We start from the raw sequence: 19258 nt of genomic DNA on the forward strand, positions 1-19258 counted from the left end.
ACCATGTCCGACACCGCAGGAAAAGTCATTACGTGCAAGGCCGCCGTCTGCTGGGCCGCCGGCGAGGAGCTCAAGATCGAGGACGTCGAGGTCGCGCCCCCGCGCGCCCACGAAGTCCGCATTCACATCCTCCACACTGGTAAGTGCCGCAGCGGCGATCGAGCAGGAGGGGACGATAGCTGAGGCGGCCCCGCTTCAAGGTATCTGCCACACGGACGAGTACACCCGCAGCGGCAAGGATCCCGAGGTGAGTGTCCATATATGCTACTCAAATAGCCGATATTGAATGCATTGCTTCGGCAGGGTGCCTTCCCCGTGATTCTCGGCCACGAGGGTGGAGGAGTTGTGAGTTGTGTGTCCTCTTGATCGGCAAGAATGAGGTACTGAGGACCGCACAGGTCGAGTCTGTCGGCGAGGGCGTCACCAACGTTAAGGTCGGCGACCATGTTATTCCCCTCTACACTGCCGGTGCGTATTCTTGCACTCCATCGATGGCGTCATATGCTAATAATATTGTACGCGTTAGAGTGCCGGGAGTGCAAGTTCTGCAAGAGCGGCAAGACCAACCTGTGTGGCTCAGGTTCGTGTATCCCCTCCGTGGTCTGGACGTTTTCTGACGGTGCATACAGTCCGTGCCACCCAGGGCCAGGGTTTGATGCCCGACTCGTCTTCCCGCTTCACCTGCAAGGGCCAGTCCCTCTTCCACTTCGTACGTACCAGCGCAAAAAGCGTGACCGTTCAGCTCGTCCTTACTCTGTCATCGCAGATGGGCACCTCTACCTTCTCCCAGTACACCGTCGTCGCGGACGTCTCGGTTGTGGCCGTTAACCCCAAGGCTCCTCTCGACCGTGTCTGCCTCCTCGGCTGTGGTATTACCACGGCCTGGGGCGCAGTCGTCAAGCAGCCCGGTATCCGTACGTCATTCAAGATCGTCTCACGATGGCCACTGCTGACGCCAACTCTCAGAGAACTCCACCGTCGCTGTCTTCGGCTGCGGTGCCATCGGTCTCGGCGTTGTCGCAACTTCCTCCCTCGTCAAGGCGTCGCGCGTCATCGCGGTCGACACCAACCCCAACAAGGAGGAGTGGGCGCGCAAGTTCGGCGCGACTGAGTTCGTGAACCCCGCAAAGCTGCCCGAGGGCAAGAAGATCCAGGACCACCTGATTGAGATCACTGACGGTGGCCTCGACTACACCTTTGACTGCACAGGTAATGTGCATGTCATGCGCGCTGCCCTTGAGTCATGCCACAAGGGCTGGGGTATCAGCACTATCATCGGTGTTGCGGCTGCTGGTCAGGAGATCTCTACTCGCCCGTGAGTATCTTCTGGCTAGTCTGCATCACCCAGGCCCAGATTATTGACATTGTACACCTCAGATTCCAGCTGGTAACTGGTCGCACCTGGCGCGGATCTGCCTTCGGTGGCGTTAAGGGACGCACTGAGCTCCCCGGCCTCGTCGAGGGTATGCACTCATATGCACTATATCAAAAGAGCATTCAGCTAATCGCCTCTCAGACTACCTCGAGGGCAAGGTCAAGGTCGACGAGTACGTCACCCACCACCGCACCCTGGCTGAGATCAACGCTGGCTTCCACGACATGCACGTAAGTACAGCTATTCGGCGCACCGTCCGCACCAGATGCTCACGTAATAAATGCAGGCCGGTGACTGCATCCGCTGCGTCGTCGACATGTCTTGAGCAAATATCGGCTTATATGGACAGTGTCTGTGTTTTCAGGGGACGCGCAACAGTAGACGAAGTAAACCCACGGTGTATTAAGAGGATCAGCAGAACGAGCATTGTATCACATACGTCTTCCCAATAGGAATGTTGTCGCTCGCCACATAATAGCGCGTACCGGGCAAGCGATGTCGTGATCCGCGTCAGACATATTATCCGCCGAATAATAAGAAGCAAGAAGCATCCAGAAAAATATACACTAGCATCCGTACCAGTACTATTACACCCCGCGCTCTACCATATGCCGCCTGCCCTGCTGGCCCAGAATCGCGCGCCACAGCCCGCGCAGCGCCGCGACGACCTCCTTCCGCCTCACCCCGCTCCGGCGCCACCCCGCCTTCACGAGCGCGAGGAAGCAGAGCACGAATGAGATGTCGAGGAAGAGCCGCCGTACGACGACAAACGTTGGCGAGCGGCCCTCGCCGTTGGCGAGGAACGCCGCGAGCTGTTTGAACAGGCGCAGCGCACGCGCGAGCGGGTGCAGCACGAGCGTCCACATGCCCATGTCGTCGACGTCCCAGCGCACACCGCCACCGCGTGCGCCGCCGCCGGATGGGGACCCGCGCCCCGCGAGCAGTCCGGGCGAGCGCGGACCCGGACCGGCTGGCGAGAGTGAGGCGGTCGAGTGGTGCAGCAGGCTCTCGAGCGTTTCGAGCCGTTCTGTGATGGCGGCGAGGTGGACCTGCACGCTCTCGACGGCGCGTTCGAGCAAGGGTAAAGACGCTGGACGCGGAGGGGGGACGGTTGAACCTCCATATGTGCGGTATTGGGGCTGACTTGGGGGCCGGTATCCACCGCGCACAAAGTCCTGGGGATCGACTGAAGACGAATGGGGTATTTGCTCGGGGTACGAGACCGATGTGGTAGGATATGCGGAGGAGGGCAAAGAGGCGGCAGACTCGCCAAACGCGGATTGCGTCTGGAAGCCTGGGTGCGGCTGTGTGGCAGGGACGTTCATCGGTGGCGAGGATGGAATCAGGAGAGAGCCTGCCATTGGAGTTCGGTAGCGGCGTGAGGAAAGGGACGACTGGGGGCGGTTCAGCTGGCCAGGTACTTGCAGCGGGGATGTGATTGCGGGAGGGACCACGTCGGCAGCTTCGTCTTCCTCGTCGGACGTACTCTCGTCCGTTTCTGAGTCTAGGACACCTGGGTCCCCAGGTGGTGGTGGCGGCTGGTTGACGCGGGCTTGAGCAGACATGTACTCAGATGGACGTTGGGATATGGGGGGAATTTCGCCGGAGGCAGAGGACCCAGACGAAGCGGAGGCAGGAGGTCTTGAGGATATTCCTAACGCACGCATGTGTTAGGACCAGAACCCATAGGCGTATCGATGAGCAGAAGTTTTCGAGTCGGACTCACCGCTCATTACCAGATTTGAAGGATCGCCATTATACGATTCCAGCTCCCGCACTAAATCCCTCGCCACCGTCTTGTCAGGGTATTTCCGCAGGACCTGTTGCACCGGCATCCATGAATATACTCCCTCTACATCTATATATGCTACACACCTTGAGTAGGGCGTCGACATATAACCACTTGGCCTCGTAAGAGTCGAGATCTTTGTGTTTCGCCCATGCATCCCTGTTGGTCAATTAACATGTGATTCCGAGAGGACACGTCCGACCTCACCATTTCGCCCTACCCAGCATATCCCAGACACTCGGACGAGGACCCTGGACATTCCCAACAGTCGCTGATAGATGACAGAAGAAGCGGCGGCGTAAGAAGCGGCGTAATGCGGGTGGCTGAATGCGGGGGAAGTACCTTGCTTGTACAAGCTGCAGCACGCGGTGAATCTTTCTGTAAGACCCACAGGATTGTGCGGACGTACCTGTACATGTTTAGTTTGTCCTCATATGCCGTCTGAATGGGGCCCGTCTTCGGGAGACTCTGCACAATCTCCACGGCGCGGTCGAATTGGGCATCAATGAGCTGGCGGGAGTCCATGTCCATCCTGGCCGGCGAGCACGCGTAGTGAGAGGATATCTAGCCTCGCAATAGTCGCGTCAGGTTGCGAGATGAGAAGAGGGGATGTGGTGCGTCAAAGCGAGAGGACGAAGGAACCGCCGGGGAAGTCGTATGACAGGATGGGTCGGGAGGCGCGACGGATCCCCGCACTCATCTGGGCTGAGTGGATTACCGCATTCGGTCGGCGTTCTCACGTATGTTTCGTCTTGGTGTAACAGAACACCGCTCGCCTGCATCTCTGCCTGCGCACAAGACATATATGTGCGCGCATCAGCGGAAGAAGCTGCCTGAAGAACAAGGAGCGCGGACGAAGCATTTCTTGGGTCGCGACGGCAGCATCCTAACTCAATACACCAACGTCCGCGGCGCATGCCTCACAGGCTCACACTAGGTCGTACGGATGATTCGAAAAGCGTGCCAACGCATGGTGATTAGGCGACATAGGATGCGTACAAAAGGAAGAGCGGTGTAGTATCATGATGTAGACGGGGGTAGAGGCTTGAAACCCGGCTTCGTTTGTGACGCGCCGACAGCCCATCTGTACTTGAGTCCTCCACGGATCTGTTCGTCCTGCTCGCCTACACGCTTGCCTGTGAATGAAGTCGTGTAAGGTTTTCTTCTTCCTGGACGTAGTTTGGTGGAGTTGGTGCTCACCTTTCCAGACCAAGACGCCCCACGCTTTTCCGTGCTGACCCTCGGCCTTCAGCTTCGTCCGCGTAACCTCCCAGTAACTCCCCTCGATCCCTTTAGCACCCCAACGTGTCTGGTATACACGCTGGCCAACACCATCTTGCGGGTATCGCGATAGGACCTCGTAGAGACTGCCGGGATGAGGAGAGAGTGAGGGCGGGAGTTTCGAAGGGAGGAGCTTGCGCAGTGCTGTTTGCACTGTAGACGCCATGGTGGTTTATTGCGACGTCCAATGAAGCGGTAATGCGCCTATAATAGGATGAGGACAATGAACGTGGTGGCGGAGGTTGGTAGGGGTGAGGTGGACGGGTGAGGTGGTGGACGCGGAGAGACCACCGATTCCCAAACAGGAAATTTGGGACATGCTCGCTGTGCCGGCCCGCTCTTACACGCCCTCTCTCTCCGCACCTTCATGCTCTCTCTACGACGGTGCCGGCCGACACTCCTGCGGCTGCGTAGACCCGCTCAAATTCGCCTGAAATCCACTTTGCCAGATGTTGATTCTACCGGCATCCCCCTTAAGGCGACCTGGTCGGTCAATGAACTGCTTTCGTCGTATCCTCGCCCAACGGTCGCCCCCGCTACCCTGAAGCGACTTCACGAGCTCTCTGCACTCATTCCTCCAGAGGAGGGTACGCCCGAGCACGTCCGGCTGACACAAGAGATTGAGGACTTGGTGAAGCTTGTGGAGGCCGTCAAGCTTGTCGATGTGAGCGAAGTGGCCGAAGACTTGGAGCATGCCGTCCCGGACGGCAGGATATGGGCGGAGGGAGAAGGGATCAACTTGGATACGAATTTCGCGGACACCGAAGACCCTGAAGCTACCAGCGGGCGTGGCCTTATAGCTCACGCTCAGTTCACTCTCGATGATCTCTACCAGGTCGAAGCGGACAAGCCTCGGAATTGACGACATGTACATGTACAGGTGAGAGCTTCGCGCAGCTCGCTGCAAATAGTAGACAGATAAGTGTAACTGGAAATATCTAGCCCTAGACCAGAGCTTGTCAATCACCCGGCCCTGTCAACCTGGGCACCAAGGGTCCGGATACGCGCTGTTCGCCATATCGAACTGAAGCATGCCTTCTGCTCGCTTTCCCCATAGACTGGCACTCAATGGAGCACAACATGCGCCCACAACCCACATATAGTGTGCGGTGAATTATTTTGTTGCAGCGGATCACGACTCATCAGGCTGCTACAGGAGCCATTGTACACCCGCCATGTCTGATGAACCTACTGGATGACATGCACCCGGTCAAGATATATCTTTGTTGTTTTCTCCGTCTGGATCAGGTCCCCTTCCTCTTTTGAGTCTACTCCTCTCACGCGTCGCAGAGGCGGGGATTGCTGCAGTCTCGTGATACGGTAATGACGCTGCAGATACTGAGCGTTTCTCCAAATTTACACCTCGACCATACGGCCTCGCGAACGTGGTCACCCGAGCTCTCGAGAAGTCGAGTGAGGTCAGCGCGACTCTTATCGAACTCATTGGACGTCATGGGACAGCGTTCCTTCGGCGATACATTGGACTGCCCTCAGCTTCTCGCCACTCGTCCATGCGCGACAGGATGCCGTGCAGAGTGCCTTCCCTAGTTGTGCCAGCACATAGTGCGGGTCAGGCCCGCGGCCGTTGTGCTATAAGGACGCAGACGGGGGCCTCGGCTGCAGGCTTCACCCTCCATTCCACTTGTGCCTTCAAGCTTGCAAGCCATGTACAGCTTCGCCGTTTTCTCTTTGCTGTTGACAGCTTTCACTTTCTCCGGTGGATCTGTCTTTGCTATCAGGTGCATATCTCCCGAGTCTTTGCCCCTCAAACAATGATTCACTTACCTCACTTGCTGCTCAGGACATGCGGAACCACGATATCCGAAGAAAAGCTGCTTGATCAAGAGGCACATTTTCGAGCCAACAAGGTCTCCAAAGAGATCAAGTCCAATGCTACTGCAACGGCCACAGTGAACCTCTACTGGCATGTCGTTACCCAGGTATGCATGTTCCTGATAATACTTTCAATCGAGTCGCACTACTAAAGCAAATCCCAGGATACCACTCTTGAGGGCGGAAACATTCCGTAGGCAAATCCACTAACCACACGCACAGCTAAGCCTCATTCGTGCGGTTGCAGCGACTCGCAAATTGCAGACCAGATCACCGTTCTCAACCAGGACTACGCGCCGTCCGGCCTCCAGTTCGTCTTGAAGGAGACGGATCGCACGACCAATTGGTATTGGTTCAACGACGCCGGCCCTAACTCCGATGCCCAGACGCAGATGAAGCAACAGGTAACCATATCCTCCCCAAGGTCCTACGCATCACGCTGACAGAGCTCTACTTTAGCTCCGGAAAGGAGGTGCTGCCGATTTCAACGTGTACACCGTTGGGTGAGCATGCTTTATACAGATCGACATACGCGCACCGTCGACATTGACGCTACTTACAGATTCACGGCCGCGCAGTTCGCAGGTCTCCTGGGATACTCTACCTTCCCGGCAGACTACGCCGGCAACCCGATGGACGATGGTTCTGTTATTCTATTCTCGTCCCTCCCGGGCGGCAGTACCGTAGACTTCAACGAGGGCAAGGTACACCGCGGAGGCATTAGGAAAATAATCTTGCCGCTAATGTACACTCCTGCTATGTAGACCTTGACTCATGAGACCGGTCACTGGGTCGGGCTCTATCACACCTTCATGGGCGGCTGCACAGGCGTCGGCGACATGGTCGACGACACCCCTCCGGAGGCGTCCCCTGCGAGCGGGTGCCCCACTGGGCGTGACACCTGCTCCAGCGCTGGCCTGGACCCTATCAACAACTACATGGACTACTCAGACGACAGGTGGGGCAACGCTAGTCTGATTTATACATGTTCGACATGTACTGATACGTATGGCAGCTGCATGACCCAATTTACGCCCGACCAAGGTGCACGCATGGCCGACCAGCTTCGCACGTATCGCGGCATCGACATCTGAGCGTGCCAAGCCAAAGCTCTCTTCGAACGCATGCGCCTCGAGGAAGATAGGCTGCTCGCGGCTGGTCCAGTGTAACGTCTACTTGTTCCGTTGTATCGTCGTCGAGTCTCCGAACGGAATATCACGCTCAGGGCGCTTTCATAGAGCTCTCGCTATCTCGCTCGTGCCGACCGACGCCGCATGCTGAAATGGGAGCGCCCACACTCATCCACAGCGCCAAGCCTGCCGCACCATCAGTGTCCTTGCGGAAGCATTGATACAACGCTGCCCTTCCTTCAACGGTCGGTCGTTGATCTCGTCCGTTATCGTGCTCCGTGGTTATCTTCCGCTGGGCTCTCCATGTTGCCATAATGGCACAATCCCAATGCGGCTGTAGCCTGGCGTAGATCGCGTCCTGCCGAGCTCGTCGCGGGTGGCTGTAGCAGCACGCGATGCGCGCTCTGCACGGCAACATGTGCCCCATTAACGACGGCGTTACATCGCGCTGCTGCGTTATCCACTGCAGCCTCCGTGTGGTGCAGTCCACCTAGCACATGGGCCGCCGCGGCCCATGGCCAGGAGCGCTCGGGCTTGCTGTAGGCCGCGGCACGATGGACGACTGAGCAGCATGTTCTACACGTCTTGGCGGGCGGCAGAAGATGTGCATGCGCGAACTTCGTACCTCTCCCGCATTGTGCAAAGCAGGAGTACCGGAAACGGCGGAGAGTATAAAGCAGGGGGCGGGTGGGCGGACAGGCAGTCTGCACCGATCTACCCTCGGTTCACCCACTCCCAGAGCTCGCCCTTGGATCCACCATGTTCAAGCCTGCCACTGCTGTTGTGCTCCTCCTGTCCGCCGCGTCCGCCGTCCTCGGCGCGTCGTTCAGCGACCGCGCCGTCAGCGACGTTCGGTAAGCACCCAAGTCGTCCGGAGTCTTCTTGTGCTCATGACGAGCTCTTTGCGTGCGCAGGGTGTGCGGTTCAAGCATCTCGGAGGAGAAGAAGGCCGCGGCTGAGGCGCACTTCCACGCGAACTTCGTCCCGCCGCCCCCCACCGCGCTCGTCGCCGCCGCGACCCCCACGGTGTCCGTCTACTTCCATGTCATCAGCAAGGACTCCACCACCGCCGGTGGTAACATCCCGTACGGCCTCCTCCTCCATTCTCTCCTCTCCTCGCTAATCACCTTGGGGGCTCCAGCGACTCGCAGATCGCGTCGCAGATCTCCGCGCTGAACACGCACTACGCGTCCTCGGGGCTCGCGTTCGCGCTCGCGAACACGTCGCGCACGGTGAACTCGCAGTGGTTCGCGCAGGTCGGCCCGGACTCGTCGCTGCAGACGACGATGAAGAAGAGCCTGCGCAAGGGCGGCGCGGCCGCGCTGAACGTGTACACCGTCGGCTTCACGTCCGGCTCTGGGCAGGGCCTGCTCGGGTACTCGACGTTCCCGTCCGACTACGCGAGCGACCCGACGGACGACGGTGTTGTTATTCTGTTCTCGTCCCTCCCGGGCGGCAGCACGGCGAACTACAACGAGGGCAAGGTGCGTACCTGTGTGGGTGTGGGAAGTGTGCGGTGGCTGATGGTGCGCACTGTAGACTCTGACGCACGAGGCGGGCCACTGGGTCGGCCTCTACCACACCTTCCAGGGTGGCTGCAGCGGCTCCGGCGACCTGGTGTCGGACACCCCCCCTGAGGCTTCCTCGGCGAGCGGCTGCCCTACCGGCCGTGACACCTGCTCCGGCGGCGGCGTCGACCCCATCCACAACTACATGGACTACTCGTACGATAGGTGAGTCGTCATCCTTCGTTGACGTAAGTGAGAGACACTGATAAATTATCGATAGCTGCATGACTGGCTTCACCGCTGGCCAGGGCACGCGTCTCGCTTCCCAGCTCCGCACCTACCGCGGCATCACCATCTAAGGTGGGGAGGTGAACAGCGAACGAGAGAGGGAAAAACAGGGCGAGGAAGCAATGATCATTTTGTTACATTTTTGTACATGTGATACAATACACGCCTAGGGCATGCTTTTCTTCACAACGCTGTGTGACCACCGGTGGAGCCGAATCCTCCTGCACCGCGTAGGGTTGCGTCCAAATCCTGTGTGTAGAATATTAGAGGAGTAATGGTAAAGGATATAATTACGCTACATACCGCCACCTCTACGACGTCGGGGGTGACAATGCGCTCAAGGATGAGCTGAGCGACGCGGTCGCCTTCGTTCACTAAGAAGTGCATTGGTCAATACGCGTTAGAGACATGTGGGATAAGGTTCACGCACCCGTGAAGTCCTTGTCCGAGAGATTGAAGAGGAGGACAAAGACTACGCCCCTGTAGTCGGCGTCGATGACACCAGCGCCGGTGTCAATCATGAACTTGGATGCTGCAGTCTGACGTTAAACCCTCTGGCAGGCGTCGATGGTTTGTGACACTACGCACCGAGGCCACTGCGGGGCGCGACGCGACCATACGTTCCCGCGGGAACCGCGACAGAGATCTGAGTATCCACGAGAGCCTTGCCATGGGCCGGGATGACTTTGGTCTCCGCACTGCCTGTCTGTGAGCAGCCTGCGATGCGATTAGACGCGTCGGGTACGTACCTGTAGAGGTCGTAGCCTGCCGCGAGGGCAGAGCCACGCGTAGGGAGTCGAGCCTTGTCTGAGTGACGCTTGATGAGGAGGCCAGCGACGGGCGCGAGCTCGGACTTTTCGTTCTCGGGTGCGGGAGACATCTTGCGTTTCTTGAGCTGGGTGGCGTCGGACATGGGTGGACTGAGGTGGCACAGCGAGCGAGGCAGCGTGCATAGGACGCGTCGGCGGAGTGCAAAGGCGTGTCAACTCCGACGCACACGGTCACGCGCCTTCCACGCGTTTGATCAGACTCTTCCCCGAATCGTCATGCCCTCTCCTTGACCTCTTTCTCTCTCTTTCTCTGTGCGAAAGGTCTTGCAACGATGTCTTTCTCAATCTCTGGCGGTCAGCTTCCCCTCACTGTCTACTTCGGCTCTCGGTCTGCCCAGAAGCGCAAATCTACCGAGCCTAGGGTTGCTGCGACGCACAAAGACCCTTCAGAGTCGAGACGCGAGGCAGGACCATCCACGAAGAGGAAGAGGCAGAAGGAGAACCACACGCCGCGGGCTAGTAGCTCTCGCAAAGCAGGACAATCTCAAAGCACATCTTCTCGTGTTCAAGGAGAGACGGCGGCGATAGACTCGACGAGAGATTCCGAGGAACAAGACAGTGGTTTCGATGATGTTCATCTACACAAGGACGACTCATCACACCATTTTTCTAACGTCCGTCCAATGGCACCAACGTCGCTGGAACTGCCCCCAGCGACACCTGTAGCACACGTCCGATCTCGTGCTACACTTGCTGCAGCGTCTCTCCCTTCGCCACCACCCACGGCGCCATCGGCTAAGCGTGTCAGAAGGGTTCGCGATGACACCAAGGAGACAAACGATCCAAATCTTGTTGGCACGCATGTCAGCCAATCCGACCGTGGGTCCTCCCTGCATGCAGACGGTAGCTACACGTTATATTACTCGTCTGTGTAATTATCTAACATATCACCACTCATCCTCAGTCACGCCGGAGAGCATAACTGCGCAGGTCGTAGGAAACAAAGATGCCATTGTACTTCGGTCTCCTCAAAGAGGACGCGGAGCCACCATGTTGCCTCCACCCTTGCCGCCCAAAGCGTCCTCGTCGACCATGCCTACACGCCCATCACTTCGACGTCCCCACTCATCTTCATCCGATAGATGGGTGCCTTCGTCGCAGACTCAAGAGCTGTCGATTCCTCGGGAGAGCCAGAAGCACGCAGACGTGCCACATACTCCGGTGGATCAGAAGACTCAGGTCGTGCCCAGCTCACAGAGCCACGAGCGAGAAATGCGGATTTCAGACGTTCTTCCGCCCATGTCGGACATTTACAAGACGCCCGCTTCACCTCTCAAACGGACTAGCTCGCCAGTGTCTCCGCTACTACCGGATTCGGATGAGGGTGTTCATCCACCCACGGGCTATTTTGCTGCGGGACAGTCTTCGCCGCGTGTTGTGCAAAGCTCTCAAAGCCAGTCAGAGCACGATCTGACATCTTCGTGGGCGGAAATGCTGGGTACCAGGCAAGCTGCCCTATCATGGTACGCTCTATCGATTTTGAATTCTTACCCTACTTTGGGCTAATGGTGTTCATAGGGCTAAACAGAGTGACCCGATCGACTTGCCACCATCATCTCCTCCGCAGCCGGCGCAAAGTCAGGACTATGACGCACAGGATGAATATTCGCAGTCTCAAGACGCATACTCTCAACCGTCCACCTTCGCATCTCCCGACCCGCGGACGTCTCCCCTCCGTGTCTGCTCTCAGTACACAGACGCCTCGAGTTCATCTTCACTCCCACCGTACGCTCAAACCCCCTCACAATTCCGAGAGTTCTTGACTATGTTTGACAACCGGGACGAGTTCGGGAACGAGTTGCCTGTAGCCGACGGCGGAGTCGGCCATACTGCAGGCCGATCGCGATCGGTCTCACCGTCGCCAGCCTCCAGACAGATTGCGCGGCTGGATGGTCCCAGTAGGGAATCGTCGCCCGCTTCGCACACGCACGGTTCCCCGCATTCAGGGCAGCACGATCTCGAGGATAGCCAGGACATCCTCGACGTCGTCATGGAGTCGTCCCAATCGCAAAGCTACATAGGAGACTCGGACTACAGCTCGGCGTCCTCCTTTCCCCACGAGCTTCCCAGTCCAGTGCGCAGCTTCCTGGGCATGTTTCCCGAGAGTCAACCCTCGTCCTCGCAGGCACCGTTCTCATGAGGACGGCGGGTTATCTTGGTCGCATCCTTACTGTACACGCTCATAATTGACAGCTCCCATTTGTATATCACGCAGGCAACTTCTCCCATCTATCTAATATGCTATCCAGGACGCTGGTCGTTTTCATGTGCGCCACGGAAGCAGGGCGTGAAGTGTCACGACGGACCCTTCCGCCCCCGCTGTCGTGCGGCTGACACCCCCGATCCCCTGGCAGCCTCTCGCTGTCAGGGCATCTCCCACTCGGACCCTGGCAGGCCAGGCCCACCGAAGCGGGCATGCGGCTGCCCACTGTCAGCCGCACGCGCGCCGCGCTCCCACATCTCCCCTCCGCTCGCCAAGGCCTCCTCCACTCATCTCTCACCTCTCACATCCCACCGCGTGTTTTCACACACCCCTCCGTTTGACACGGCCTATACCCCTTCTAGCCACATCACCCCCTGCTACTAGCCTGCCGCGCGATGTCCGTGATCGGCGACCACGCGGCGAAGAAGCTGGAGAAGCTCATGGCGAAGGAGGCCAAGGCGGAGGAGCAGAACATCAAGCACGCGCTCAAGGACGTGAAGAAGGCGGAGAAGGCCGTCAAGAAGAGCGTGAAGGTGCGTGCGGGCCCTGGTTCGCGCCCCTGCCAGTCCCGCGCTGCGTCCGCCGCGTAGTGCCGATACTAATACGGGTCTGGGCCCACAGGCGGTGGAGAAGGCGGAGAAGAAGAAGCAGAAGGTGCTGAAGACCGAGCACTCGACGGTGAAGGCCCTTACCAAGGCGAAGCACAAGCACGCCGACGTGCTCGAGGGCGAGGCAAAGGCGGAGGCAGCAGCCGCGGTACGTTGCGCGTGCCTTCTTCCTTCCCCTTCTCCGTGTATAGTGGGCTTCTGGGCTGACGGCCCGACGCGTATCGCGACATGCAGGCACAGCGCGAGAAGGAGGTCGAGGCGGACCGTGGCGTGCAGCAGACGCGCGCAGAGCTCGAGAGCATGCAGATGACCCTGGGGGGCAATGCCGTGAGTGAAGAGCGCGCCGTTGATCGTGCGATGCCAGGCACTGACGGCGAGGACGGGTTCACAGAAGGAGCGCGAGTCGCGCCTGGCGGAGGTCCTGGGGCATTTCGGAGAGGGGGACGCGGTGGTGCCGACGTCCGCGCAGTTGGCGTCGCGTTTGTGACGGGCCGGGCGAGTTGGGCGTAGATCTGGGGTTTCTGCTTGGGAATATTCATCTGGGGTTTAGGATTCTTCTTCAACTTTGGTTCTTTGGTTCTTTCGCTCCGTCGGCATCACGGTCTCGAGCCGGTGTGAGATCTTGTCAATATGCGTAGAACGCCGTCGTTCCGCACATTTAGGCGGAAGAACGTGCGGAACGCTCATGGCGGCGGTAGTGTGTTTGATGCCTCCGTGTAATTGGATCGACGCCACCGGGGTTGCCCCTTTTCGACCAGCGCCGTGAGTGGAGGGACCGCGGGCGCACGGAGGGGTACTTCGTTTACGGTTTCCTTCTCTTCCGTGATGCGTTCACCGCACGCCCTGTGCCAGGCTTGGGGTGAACCATTTGGCAAAGTACAAACTCCCATGTCGATGGCGGAAAAAATAGAGAAATGCATGAGGCAAATCTAAGCTCACTGCTCTCGGACGATGTTAGCGAAGGTGTGTGGATGGCCATGAGCATCTCACTCATTGTCGAACCGCGAGCAGGTCGCGAAATGTATCCGGTGCTTAAAGAAGAAGCCGCTTGATTACAAAAAATCATTAAATTGATATGTAGACTCAACGTAGTCGTTCTGGCCCGAAACTAGGACTTGGAAGACAGCTTCAGCGTCGGTGCATGATGGTGGGTGCGATGAACGACCCAACGCTGCTAAGCGCGTAGGTGCGATGAACGACCCAACGCTGCTAAGCGCGTAGGTGCGGACCCAAGCACAGCCACCGAGATTTGTTGCAGGCGCACGCGCTCATTTAGCGCTCACTGTGATCTTGAGTGTCTACCTCCACAAAATGCCGAAGACTGACTCTCGTTTCGCTGCCTTCGACGACCCTGAGTTTGCAGAGGAAGACAACGGTGGTCCCTCTGGTCTTCATTCTCACGACGACGGTGTCTCCGAGTCTGGATCCGAGGACGAACAGGGTTCGGACGCAGAGAGCGGTGCCTCGGGATCGGAGGACGAGGAAGGAGAGGATGAGGAGGACGAGGGGAACGGCATAGGGAAGGGCATGGACCCCAGCGGCTTTGCGGGGCCATCCAGCAAGATTGTCAAACCCCTTACACACGAAGCTCTCGCGGCGTTCAAGGCTGCGCAAGACAAGGCGGGCGTCGTTTACATATCCCGCATACCACCGGGGATGCGACCTGCGAAGGTGCGCCATCTCATGAGTGCGTTTGGTGAAATCGGTCGGGTGTATTTGCAGCAAGAAGGTACGTAGTTCAATTTTAATACTCCCGTGGAGGCGGTTAACATATATTGGTGCACCAGATGCGAAGCGGGCGTACCTCCGCCGCAAGTACACCGCGACGAAGAAGGCTCACTACACTGAAGGATGGGTAGAGTTCAAGGACAAGCGTGTCGGACGGTCGGTCGCAGAGATGCTGAACGCGCAACCGATTGGAGGCAAGAAGGGGACAAGATGGCGGGATGACGTCTGGACGATGAAATATTTGCCGAAGTTCAAGTGGAATATGCTGACCGAACAAATTGGTGCGTACCCAGACTCCGTCTCCCCTCTCCTTGGTCTCTAATAAACATGCATAACAGCACACGAAGCCGCCGTGCACCAGGCACAGCTGCGCGCCGAGCTCTCTCAATCACGGAAGGAGCAACGTGAATATCTCAAGAACGTCGAGCTTGCGCGCGTTTTGGATAAGCGTGCAGGACGGAAACGGAAGGCCGCTGACGGGGGAGAGGAGGCGCAGGCAGGGACATCTACGGAGCGAAGGCCGCAGAAGGTGTCGAAGCAGGAGAGTGGATCTCAGAGCGCGCCTGCGAAAGAGAAGCTGAAAAAGCCCAAGCCCGTCGAACCGCGACCAGACGCGGAGGCGCAGTTGAAGTCGGTGTTGGGTAGTATATTCTAGCCTTGTATAGCTAGGAATATGGCATGTTTGCGATGAAAGCAGGATGCGTTGTAGTCTTGGGATGACCTTGTACACAGTACGTTGTGCTGCCTGCAGGAAATGTCTCAGATCAAGCATTTTAAGCGGAGCCCAAAAGCGGGGCAGGAGGCCGCGAAAGCGCTAGTCGCTGTTGGACAGCGCGAACACAGTGAGCCTGCCTCAGCGAGCACTGAGAACCCGGTGCTCGTCGTTTGTCGCGATCTCAAGAGGTCTGTGTCTCCATCATGCCCGGCTGCTCTCTCTTTACCGCTTTCATGACCAGCCTTCGCTCAACCGCTTCTCTTTTCTCTCTCTCTTCAGCTTCTATCCTCTGAACATGTCGTCTTGGTCCTCTGCTTATCCTCCTCCCCCGCCTCGCGGGCGGTCGCGTTCTCGCTCCCCTTACCGAGGCGGCGGTTATCCCCCTCGCTCGTCTTACCCAGAAGGAGGTTACCCACAGGATCCCTACCGCGCTGATTGGGAGGCGTACGATAGGGACAGGGCGTGGGCCAACTACGAGCGGGAGAGAGCCGCATACGAGTATGGACGACGTCCACGGAGTCGTAGTCCCCCTCCTGGTGAAGGTACGTGCACTCACCCTCACTAACTCGCGTTCTTGCCCGCTGAGCCTTCGTGTTGCTGCAGGCCCTAGGAAGCGCCCACGCTCAGTGTCACCCTGGGAGCGAGACCGGTACGAGCCCAGACCCCGGTATAATGATGACTACGGTGGGTGCTTCCTATCTGTTTGATTACAAACAAACTCATCTGGCGGCAGATGCGCACTCGCGAGGGTATGGGCACGATCGTGGCGGGCAGTACCCGCCACCTCCGCCGTATGGCTCGAACCGGCGCGCTCCGCCAGACCCTCACACCTTTGACTATCCTGCAACCTTGAAGCAGTATGCGGAGTGGTTCCGTTACTACTACCCCCAACAAGCTATGGAGGAGGATAATGCAGACAAGGCCGCAGAGCAGGAGGCAGGTGATGGCAGCAAGCCTCGCAACGGTATCAGGTCTCGTTGGGAGAAGTACAAGAAGGACTTTGCCGCCCAGCAGGTGCGTGCATCTCAGATTTTCTGCGCATATGGCGGTGCCACTGACGCCACCGTGCAGCTGCAGCGCATGTTTGAGCACCACAGGAAGTCGCCGTGGTTCTCTGAGAAGTATGATCCTGCCCCTGAATTCCAAGGCATGCGCACGCGTGTGAGGAAGTTCGGTTGGCGTGGGAGGATGGATGTCTTCATCTCGGAGTTGGAGTCTGGCAACTTCGATCCTGACTTCACCGAGCATGCCCCGGAGACGTCGTCCCCTGCTAAGGAGAACGCCAACGGTGAGGCGACTTCAGCGAATGGCGCATCAGCAGAGGCAGGTGGCGTCGAAGAGACCAAACCTGCTGTCCCCGCCTCCGGTGAGGAGGATATGCAGTTCAACGTCGAGGCTGAGGAAGACGCCGGAGACAACGACGCGAACCGCGGTGGCGACAAGAACAGGCGTCCCGTTGCTAACCGCGGGGAGGAAATCGCAGTTCCCCCTGAGGGCAACCAAATCATGATCCGCACCATTCCTCCTGACATCGGGCGTGCGAAGCTCGAGGAGGTATGTATTAAAATGCTCTGTTTCGCTGCGCCGTGCTGACTTGGAAATGTAGTCTATCCGCAAGTTCCCTGGCTTCATCTACCTCGCCCTTGGAGACCCTCTTCAGAAGAGGAACTACTATCGCGCAGGCTGGATCAAGTTCGGGGAGGATGCCGACATGCCGTCCATCATGGCAGACCTGTCGGAGAAGAAGGTACGCCTTCAGATGTCGGAGCATGTTATACACCCGCTCACCGCAACGTAGATCGAAGGTTTCAAGTTGCATGTCTCTCACATCACTAAGCCGTTCGTCACACGAGTGCGCTACACGCCTGAGGTGGCCAGCAAGCCCGACCGTTTGGCGAAGGATCTCGAGAACGCCAAGAAGCTGGCCGCTTTGCTCGAGGAAGAGTACATGCGGCTCCGCAAGACTAGGGTCGACGAAAAGCCGCAGGACAACGGCGAGCCGTCTACTAATGCGAATGGCGACAAGCCTGAGGCGCCCGTCGAGGACGCCACTATGACCGACGCCACCGCGGACGCGGATGATCCGGAGCCCCGGGAAATGGGTAGCGAGGCGGTAGAAAGACGCGTCGAGAAGGTTTTGGCAGATCTCCACGAACAGGGAGCTGTGGATACCAGCGACGAGAAGAGCTTGGAAGCGAAGAGGGTACGTCCGTGGCCACATAACCGCACACAACCACTCACAAACGCTTTTCGCAGACGGTGATAGCGTTGGACTTGTACCTGGCCTATCTTCGAGCTGCGTTCAACACATGCTACTACTGCGCAGTTGTTACAGACCATGTAGAAGAATTGCAGCGGAAGTGTGTGAAGCACGTGAGAAAGCCCTTGTCGAAGATGTTGCTGCAAGAGGTGCAAGCTGAGGCTCAGAAGGCTGAGAAAGACCCGAAGGCTGAGGAGGGTACCGAGGTCGCGAAGGAGAGGGATGTTACCATCAGAGAGCGGCCTGCTGAAAACCGGGATTGGAAGCGGAATGGTACGAAGGTTTTTCCTCTCGCCACAAGTTAAACTGACCGTTTTTAGACGAGCGCTGGCTTGAGTGGCTTGACTCAAAAGTAGCCTTGCTGATCAACCGCGATGGCGTCGATCCCCGTGACTACGGTGGCAAGAGCTACGAAGAGTATGTGTTTTGCCTCGTGTCTTCAATTAGCTTTGCTGATCACCACCATAGGGAACTGTCTCGTGCTTGCGAGGCACACATCAAGCAAGAGGACGAGGGCAAGTTCCGCTGCAAGACGTGTCAGAAGTTGTTCAAGGCGACCTCTTTCGTTGAAAAGCACATCGCCAACAAGCATAGTGACCTGATCAAGCAGCTCGACGAGGTATATACATTTCATCTGTCCAGACTTCGAGAATGCTTACACTGTTGGGTAGATTCCGTTCTTCAACAACTTCGCGCTTGATCCTCACCGAATACAACCATTCGCGCACCCCCCTCAACCCGTTGGCTCGAGCCAACCTCCCCCTCCCCAAGCGTACGGTCTTCAAGGGCCTGCGTACGCTACCGACTTCGCTCGACCTCCCCCGTATCACGCATACTCTGGCTACCCGCCCCATGCGGGTTACTGGGACCCCTACGCGTATCAGCAGCAGCAGTACGGTGGCGGTCAATACCCACCACCTCCTCCCCGTCGGGACGAGAGTGTTTCTGGGCGCCGCCTCAGCGACAGAATCAGCGGTCTTGCTCCTGGGTTCGATCAGCCTCTCGAGGCACCCTTAGTTCCCGCGTCTGCGGGGCTTCCTGCGAAGCCCGCGGTCTCGATGGACCTTGGACTCGGAGCGCGGCGTGGTCGTGGAGGCCCTGGCGGGCCTTCCCCTCCACCGCCTCCGGACGTCAAGGAAGATCCCAGGGCGCAGGCGGGCAAGAAGGTTAGCTACATCGACGTCGACCGGGTCGCGGAGGGCGACGTGGAGTTGACGTACTAGTTCTTGTAATATTGTCGCTATGTATGTGCACTCGCTTTTTTGTTAGGCTCTCCAACCTGTCCTGCATCCATCCTTCTGCGCACCCCGAACCCCCCTGTTATCGTATTGCCACAATGGACACCCCGCTTACCCCTTAATAATCGCGAGTGGTTTATGCTCCCGGCCTCATTTCCGCCCCGGCACGTTGCTTCGGCGTGTGGGATAGCGACGATCGAGCGTGGCAAGCTTCTGGGCCGGCGGTGAGGAGTTTTATATACGGACGGGGGTGGCCAGGCCCCGAGGGTGTCCCTCGATGAAACAGTCATTTTTCACCGCTGCTGCGTGCTGTACCTGAGCGGCCGTGTTCGTGGAGAACAGTACTTGCGGGGTCCGGTTCGAGGAGTTGGTCGAGCGGCGACACCACCGTTCCGCGCTGTTGTGGCCTGTTGTGACGCGCAAAGCCGCTTCGGAGCGCAAGCAACGGTCACGGACTCTCCGTCTACCAGGT

The 19258-nt window shown here is 58.1% G+C and overlaps 11 protein-coding genes across 11 annotated transcripts; 8 read left to right on the forward strand and 3 right to left on the reverse strand.

Annotated features, from left to right (window-relative positions):
- Positions 1 to 3: 3 nt before the first annotated feature.
- Positions 4 to 1700, forward strand: TRAVEDRAFT_18373 (alcohol dehydrogenase; the record flags this gene model as incomplete). Its single annotated transcript, XM_008036546.1, has 11 exons — positions 4 to 139; positions 201 to 247; positions 304 to 345; positions 399 to 468; positions 527 to 580; positions 630 to 709; positions 767 to 914; positions 967 to 1315; positions 1378 to 1463; positions 1517 to 1605; positions 1662 to 1700. 11 exons carry the CDS (start codon positions 4 to 6, stop codon positions 1698 to 1700), a joined length of 1140 nt encoding a protein of 379 aa, XP_008034737.1.
- A 262-nt stretch (positions 1701 to 1962) lies between these two features.
- Positions 1963 to 3689, reverse strand: TRAVEDRAFT_118278 (ACBP-domain-containing protein; the record flags this gene model as incomplete). Its single annotated transcript, XM_008037430.1, has 6 exons — positions 1963 to 3029; positions 3102 to 3195; positions 3251 to 3323; positions 3372 to 3435; positions 3507 to 3520; positions 3580 to 3689. 6 exons carry the CDS (start codon positions 3687 to 3689, stop codon positions 1963 to 1965), a joined length of 1422 nt encoding a protein of 473 aa, XP_008035621.1.
- Positions 3690 to 4117: 428 nt separating this feature from the next.
- Positions 4118 to 4691, reverse strand: TRAVEDRAFT_143871 (uncharacterized protein). Its single transcript, XM_008037431.1, has 2 exons — positions 4365 to 4691; positions 4118 to 4300 (listed from the first exon to the last, which is right to left on the reverse strand). The coding sequence occupies exons 1-2, from the start codon at positions 4609 to 4611 to the stop codon at positions 4185 to 4187; spliced, it is 363 nt and encodes a 120-aa protein (XP_008035622.1). The 5' UTR covers positions 4612 to 4691; the 3' UTR covers positions 4118 to 4184.
- Positions 4692 to 4802: 111 nt separating this feature from the next.
- Positions 4803 to 5697, forward strand: TRAVEDRAFT_27260 (uncharacterized protein). Its single transcript, XM_008036633.1, has 3 exons — positions 4803 to 5325; positions 5388 to 5549; positions 5602 to 5697. The coding sequence occupies exon 1, from the start codon at positions 4813 to 4815 to the stop codon at positions 5305 to 5307; it is 495 nt and encodes a 164-aa protein (XP_008034824.1). The 5' UTR covers positions 4803 to 4812; the 3' UTR covers positions 5308 to 5325; positions 5388 to 5549; positions 5602 to 5697.
- A 413-nt stretch (positions 5698 to 6110) lies between these two features.
- Positions 6111 to 7372, forward strand: TRAVEDRAFT_44602 (metalloprotease; the record flags this gene model as incomplete). The annotated part of the gene is made up of 8 exons (XM_008036854.1): positions 6111 to 6184; positions 6247 to 6385; positions 6443 to 6471; positions 6526 to 6682; positions 6738 to 6781; positions 6841 to 6982; positions 7043 to 7236; positions 7294 to 7372. 8 exons carry the CDS (start codon positions 6111 to 6113, stop codon positions 7370 to 7372), a joined length of 858 nt encoding a protein of 285 aa, XP_008035045.1.
- Positions 7373 to 8122: 750 nt separating this feature from the next.
- On the forward strand, positions 8123 to 9325 carry TRAVEDRAFT_163292 (Metalloprotease). Its single transcript, XM_008037432.1, has 5 exons — positions 8123 to 8262; positions 8323 to 8493; positions 8550 to 8892; positions 8948 to 9141; positions 9197 to 9325. The coding sequence occupies exons 1-5, from the start codon at positions 8168 to 8170 to the stop codon at positions 9273 to 9275; spliced, it is 882 nt and encodes a 293-aa protein (XP_008035623.1). The 5' UTR covers positions 8123 to 8167; the 3' UTR covers positions 9276 to 9325.
- TRAVEDRAFT_143884 (dUTP pyrophosphatase) lies at positions 9305 to 10114 on the reverse strand. The gene is made up of 5 exons (XM_008037433.1): positions 9954 to 10114; positions 9793 to 9902; positions 9635 to 9736; positions 9508 to 9578; positions 9305 to 9453 (listed from the first exon to the last, which is right to left on the reverse strand). The coding sequence occupies exons 1-5, from the start codon at positions 10082 to 10084 to the stop codon at positions 9388 to 9390; spliced, it is 480 nt and encodes a 159-aa protein (XP_008035624.1). The 5' UTR covers positions 10085 to 10114; the 3' UTR covers positions 9305 to 9387.
- Positions 10115 to 11219: 1105 nt separating this feature from the next.
- On the forward strand, positions 11220 to 12280 carry TRAVEDRAFT_56993 (uncharacterized protein). The gene is made up of 2 exons (XM_008036996.1): positions 11220 to 11497; positions 11553 to 12280. The coding sequence occupies exons 1-2, from the start codon at positions 11247 to 11249 to the stop codon at positions 12172 to 12174; spliced, it is 873 nt and encodes a 290-aa protein (XP_008035187.1). The 5' UTR covers positions 11220 to 11246; the 3' UTR covers positions 12175 to 12280.
- Positions 12281 to 12632: 352 nt separating this feature from the next.
- On the forward strand, positions 12633 to 13332 carry TRAVEDRAFT_44606 (uncharacterized protein; the record flags this gene model as incomplete). Its single annotated transcript, XM_008036855.1, has 4 exons — positions 12633 to 12770; positions 12859 to 12993; positions 13080 to 13172; positions 13237 to 13332. The coding sequence occupies 4 exons, from the start codon at positions 12633 to 12635 to the stop codon at positions 13330 to 13332; spliced, it is 462 nt and encodes a 153-aa protein (XP_008035046.1).
- An 883-nt stretch (positions 13333 to 14215) lies between these two features.
- Positions 14216 to 15262, forward strand: TRAVEDRAFT_163301 (uncharacterized protein). Its single transcript, XM_008037434.1, has 3 exons — positions 14216 to 14574; positions 14633 to 14854; positions 14912 to 15262. The coding sequence occupies exons 1-3, from the start codon at positions 14373 to 14375 to the stop codon at positions 15226 to 15228; spliced, it is 741 nt and encodes a 246-aa protein (XP_008035625.1). The 5' UTR covers positions 14216 to 14372; the 3' UTR covers positions 15229 to 15262.
- Positions 15263 to 15405: 143 nt separating this feature from the next.
- On the forward strand, positions 15406 to 18928 carry TRAVEDRAFT_27265 (uncharacterized protein). Its single transcript, XM_008036634.1, has 10 exons — positions 15406 to 15830; positions 15892 to 15972; positions 16022 to 16302; positions 16360 to 16842; positions 16895 to 17035; positions 17087 to 17491; positions 17545 to 17821; positions 17869 to 17965; positions 18017 to 18167; positions 18220 to 18928. Exons 1-10 carry the CDS (start codon positions 15584 to 15586, stop codon positions 18769 to 18771), a joined length of 2715 nt encoding a protein of 904 aa, XP_008034825.1. The 5' UTR covers positions 15406 to 15583; the 3' UTR covers positions 18772 to 18928.
- The last annotated feature ends 330 nt before the right edge of the window (positions 18929 to 19258 follow it).

Source organism: Trametes versicolor (assembly GCF_000271585.1).
Source record: "Trametes versicolor FP-101664 SS1 unplaced genomic scaffold TRAVEscaffold_3, whole genome shotgun sequence".
In the NCBI taxonomy this organism is placed as follows: domain Eukaryota; kingdom Fungi; phylum Basidiomycota; class Agaricomycetes; order Polyporales; family Polyporaceae; genus Trametes; species Trametes versicolor.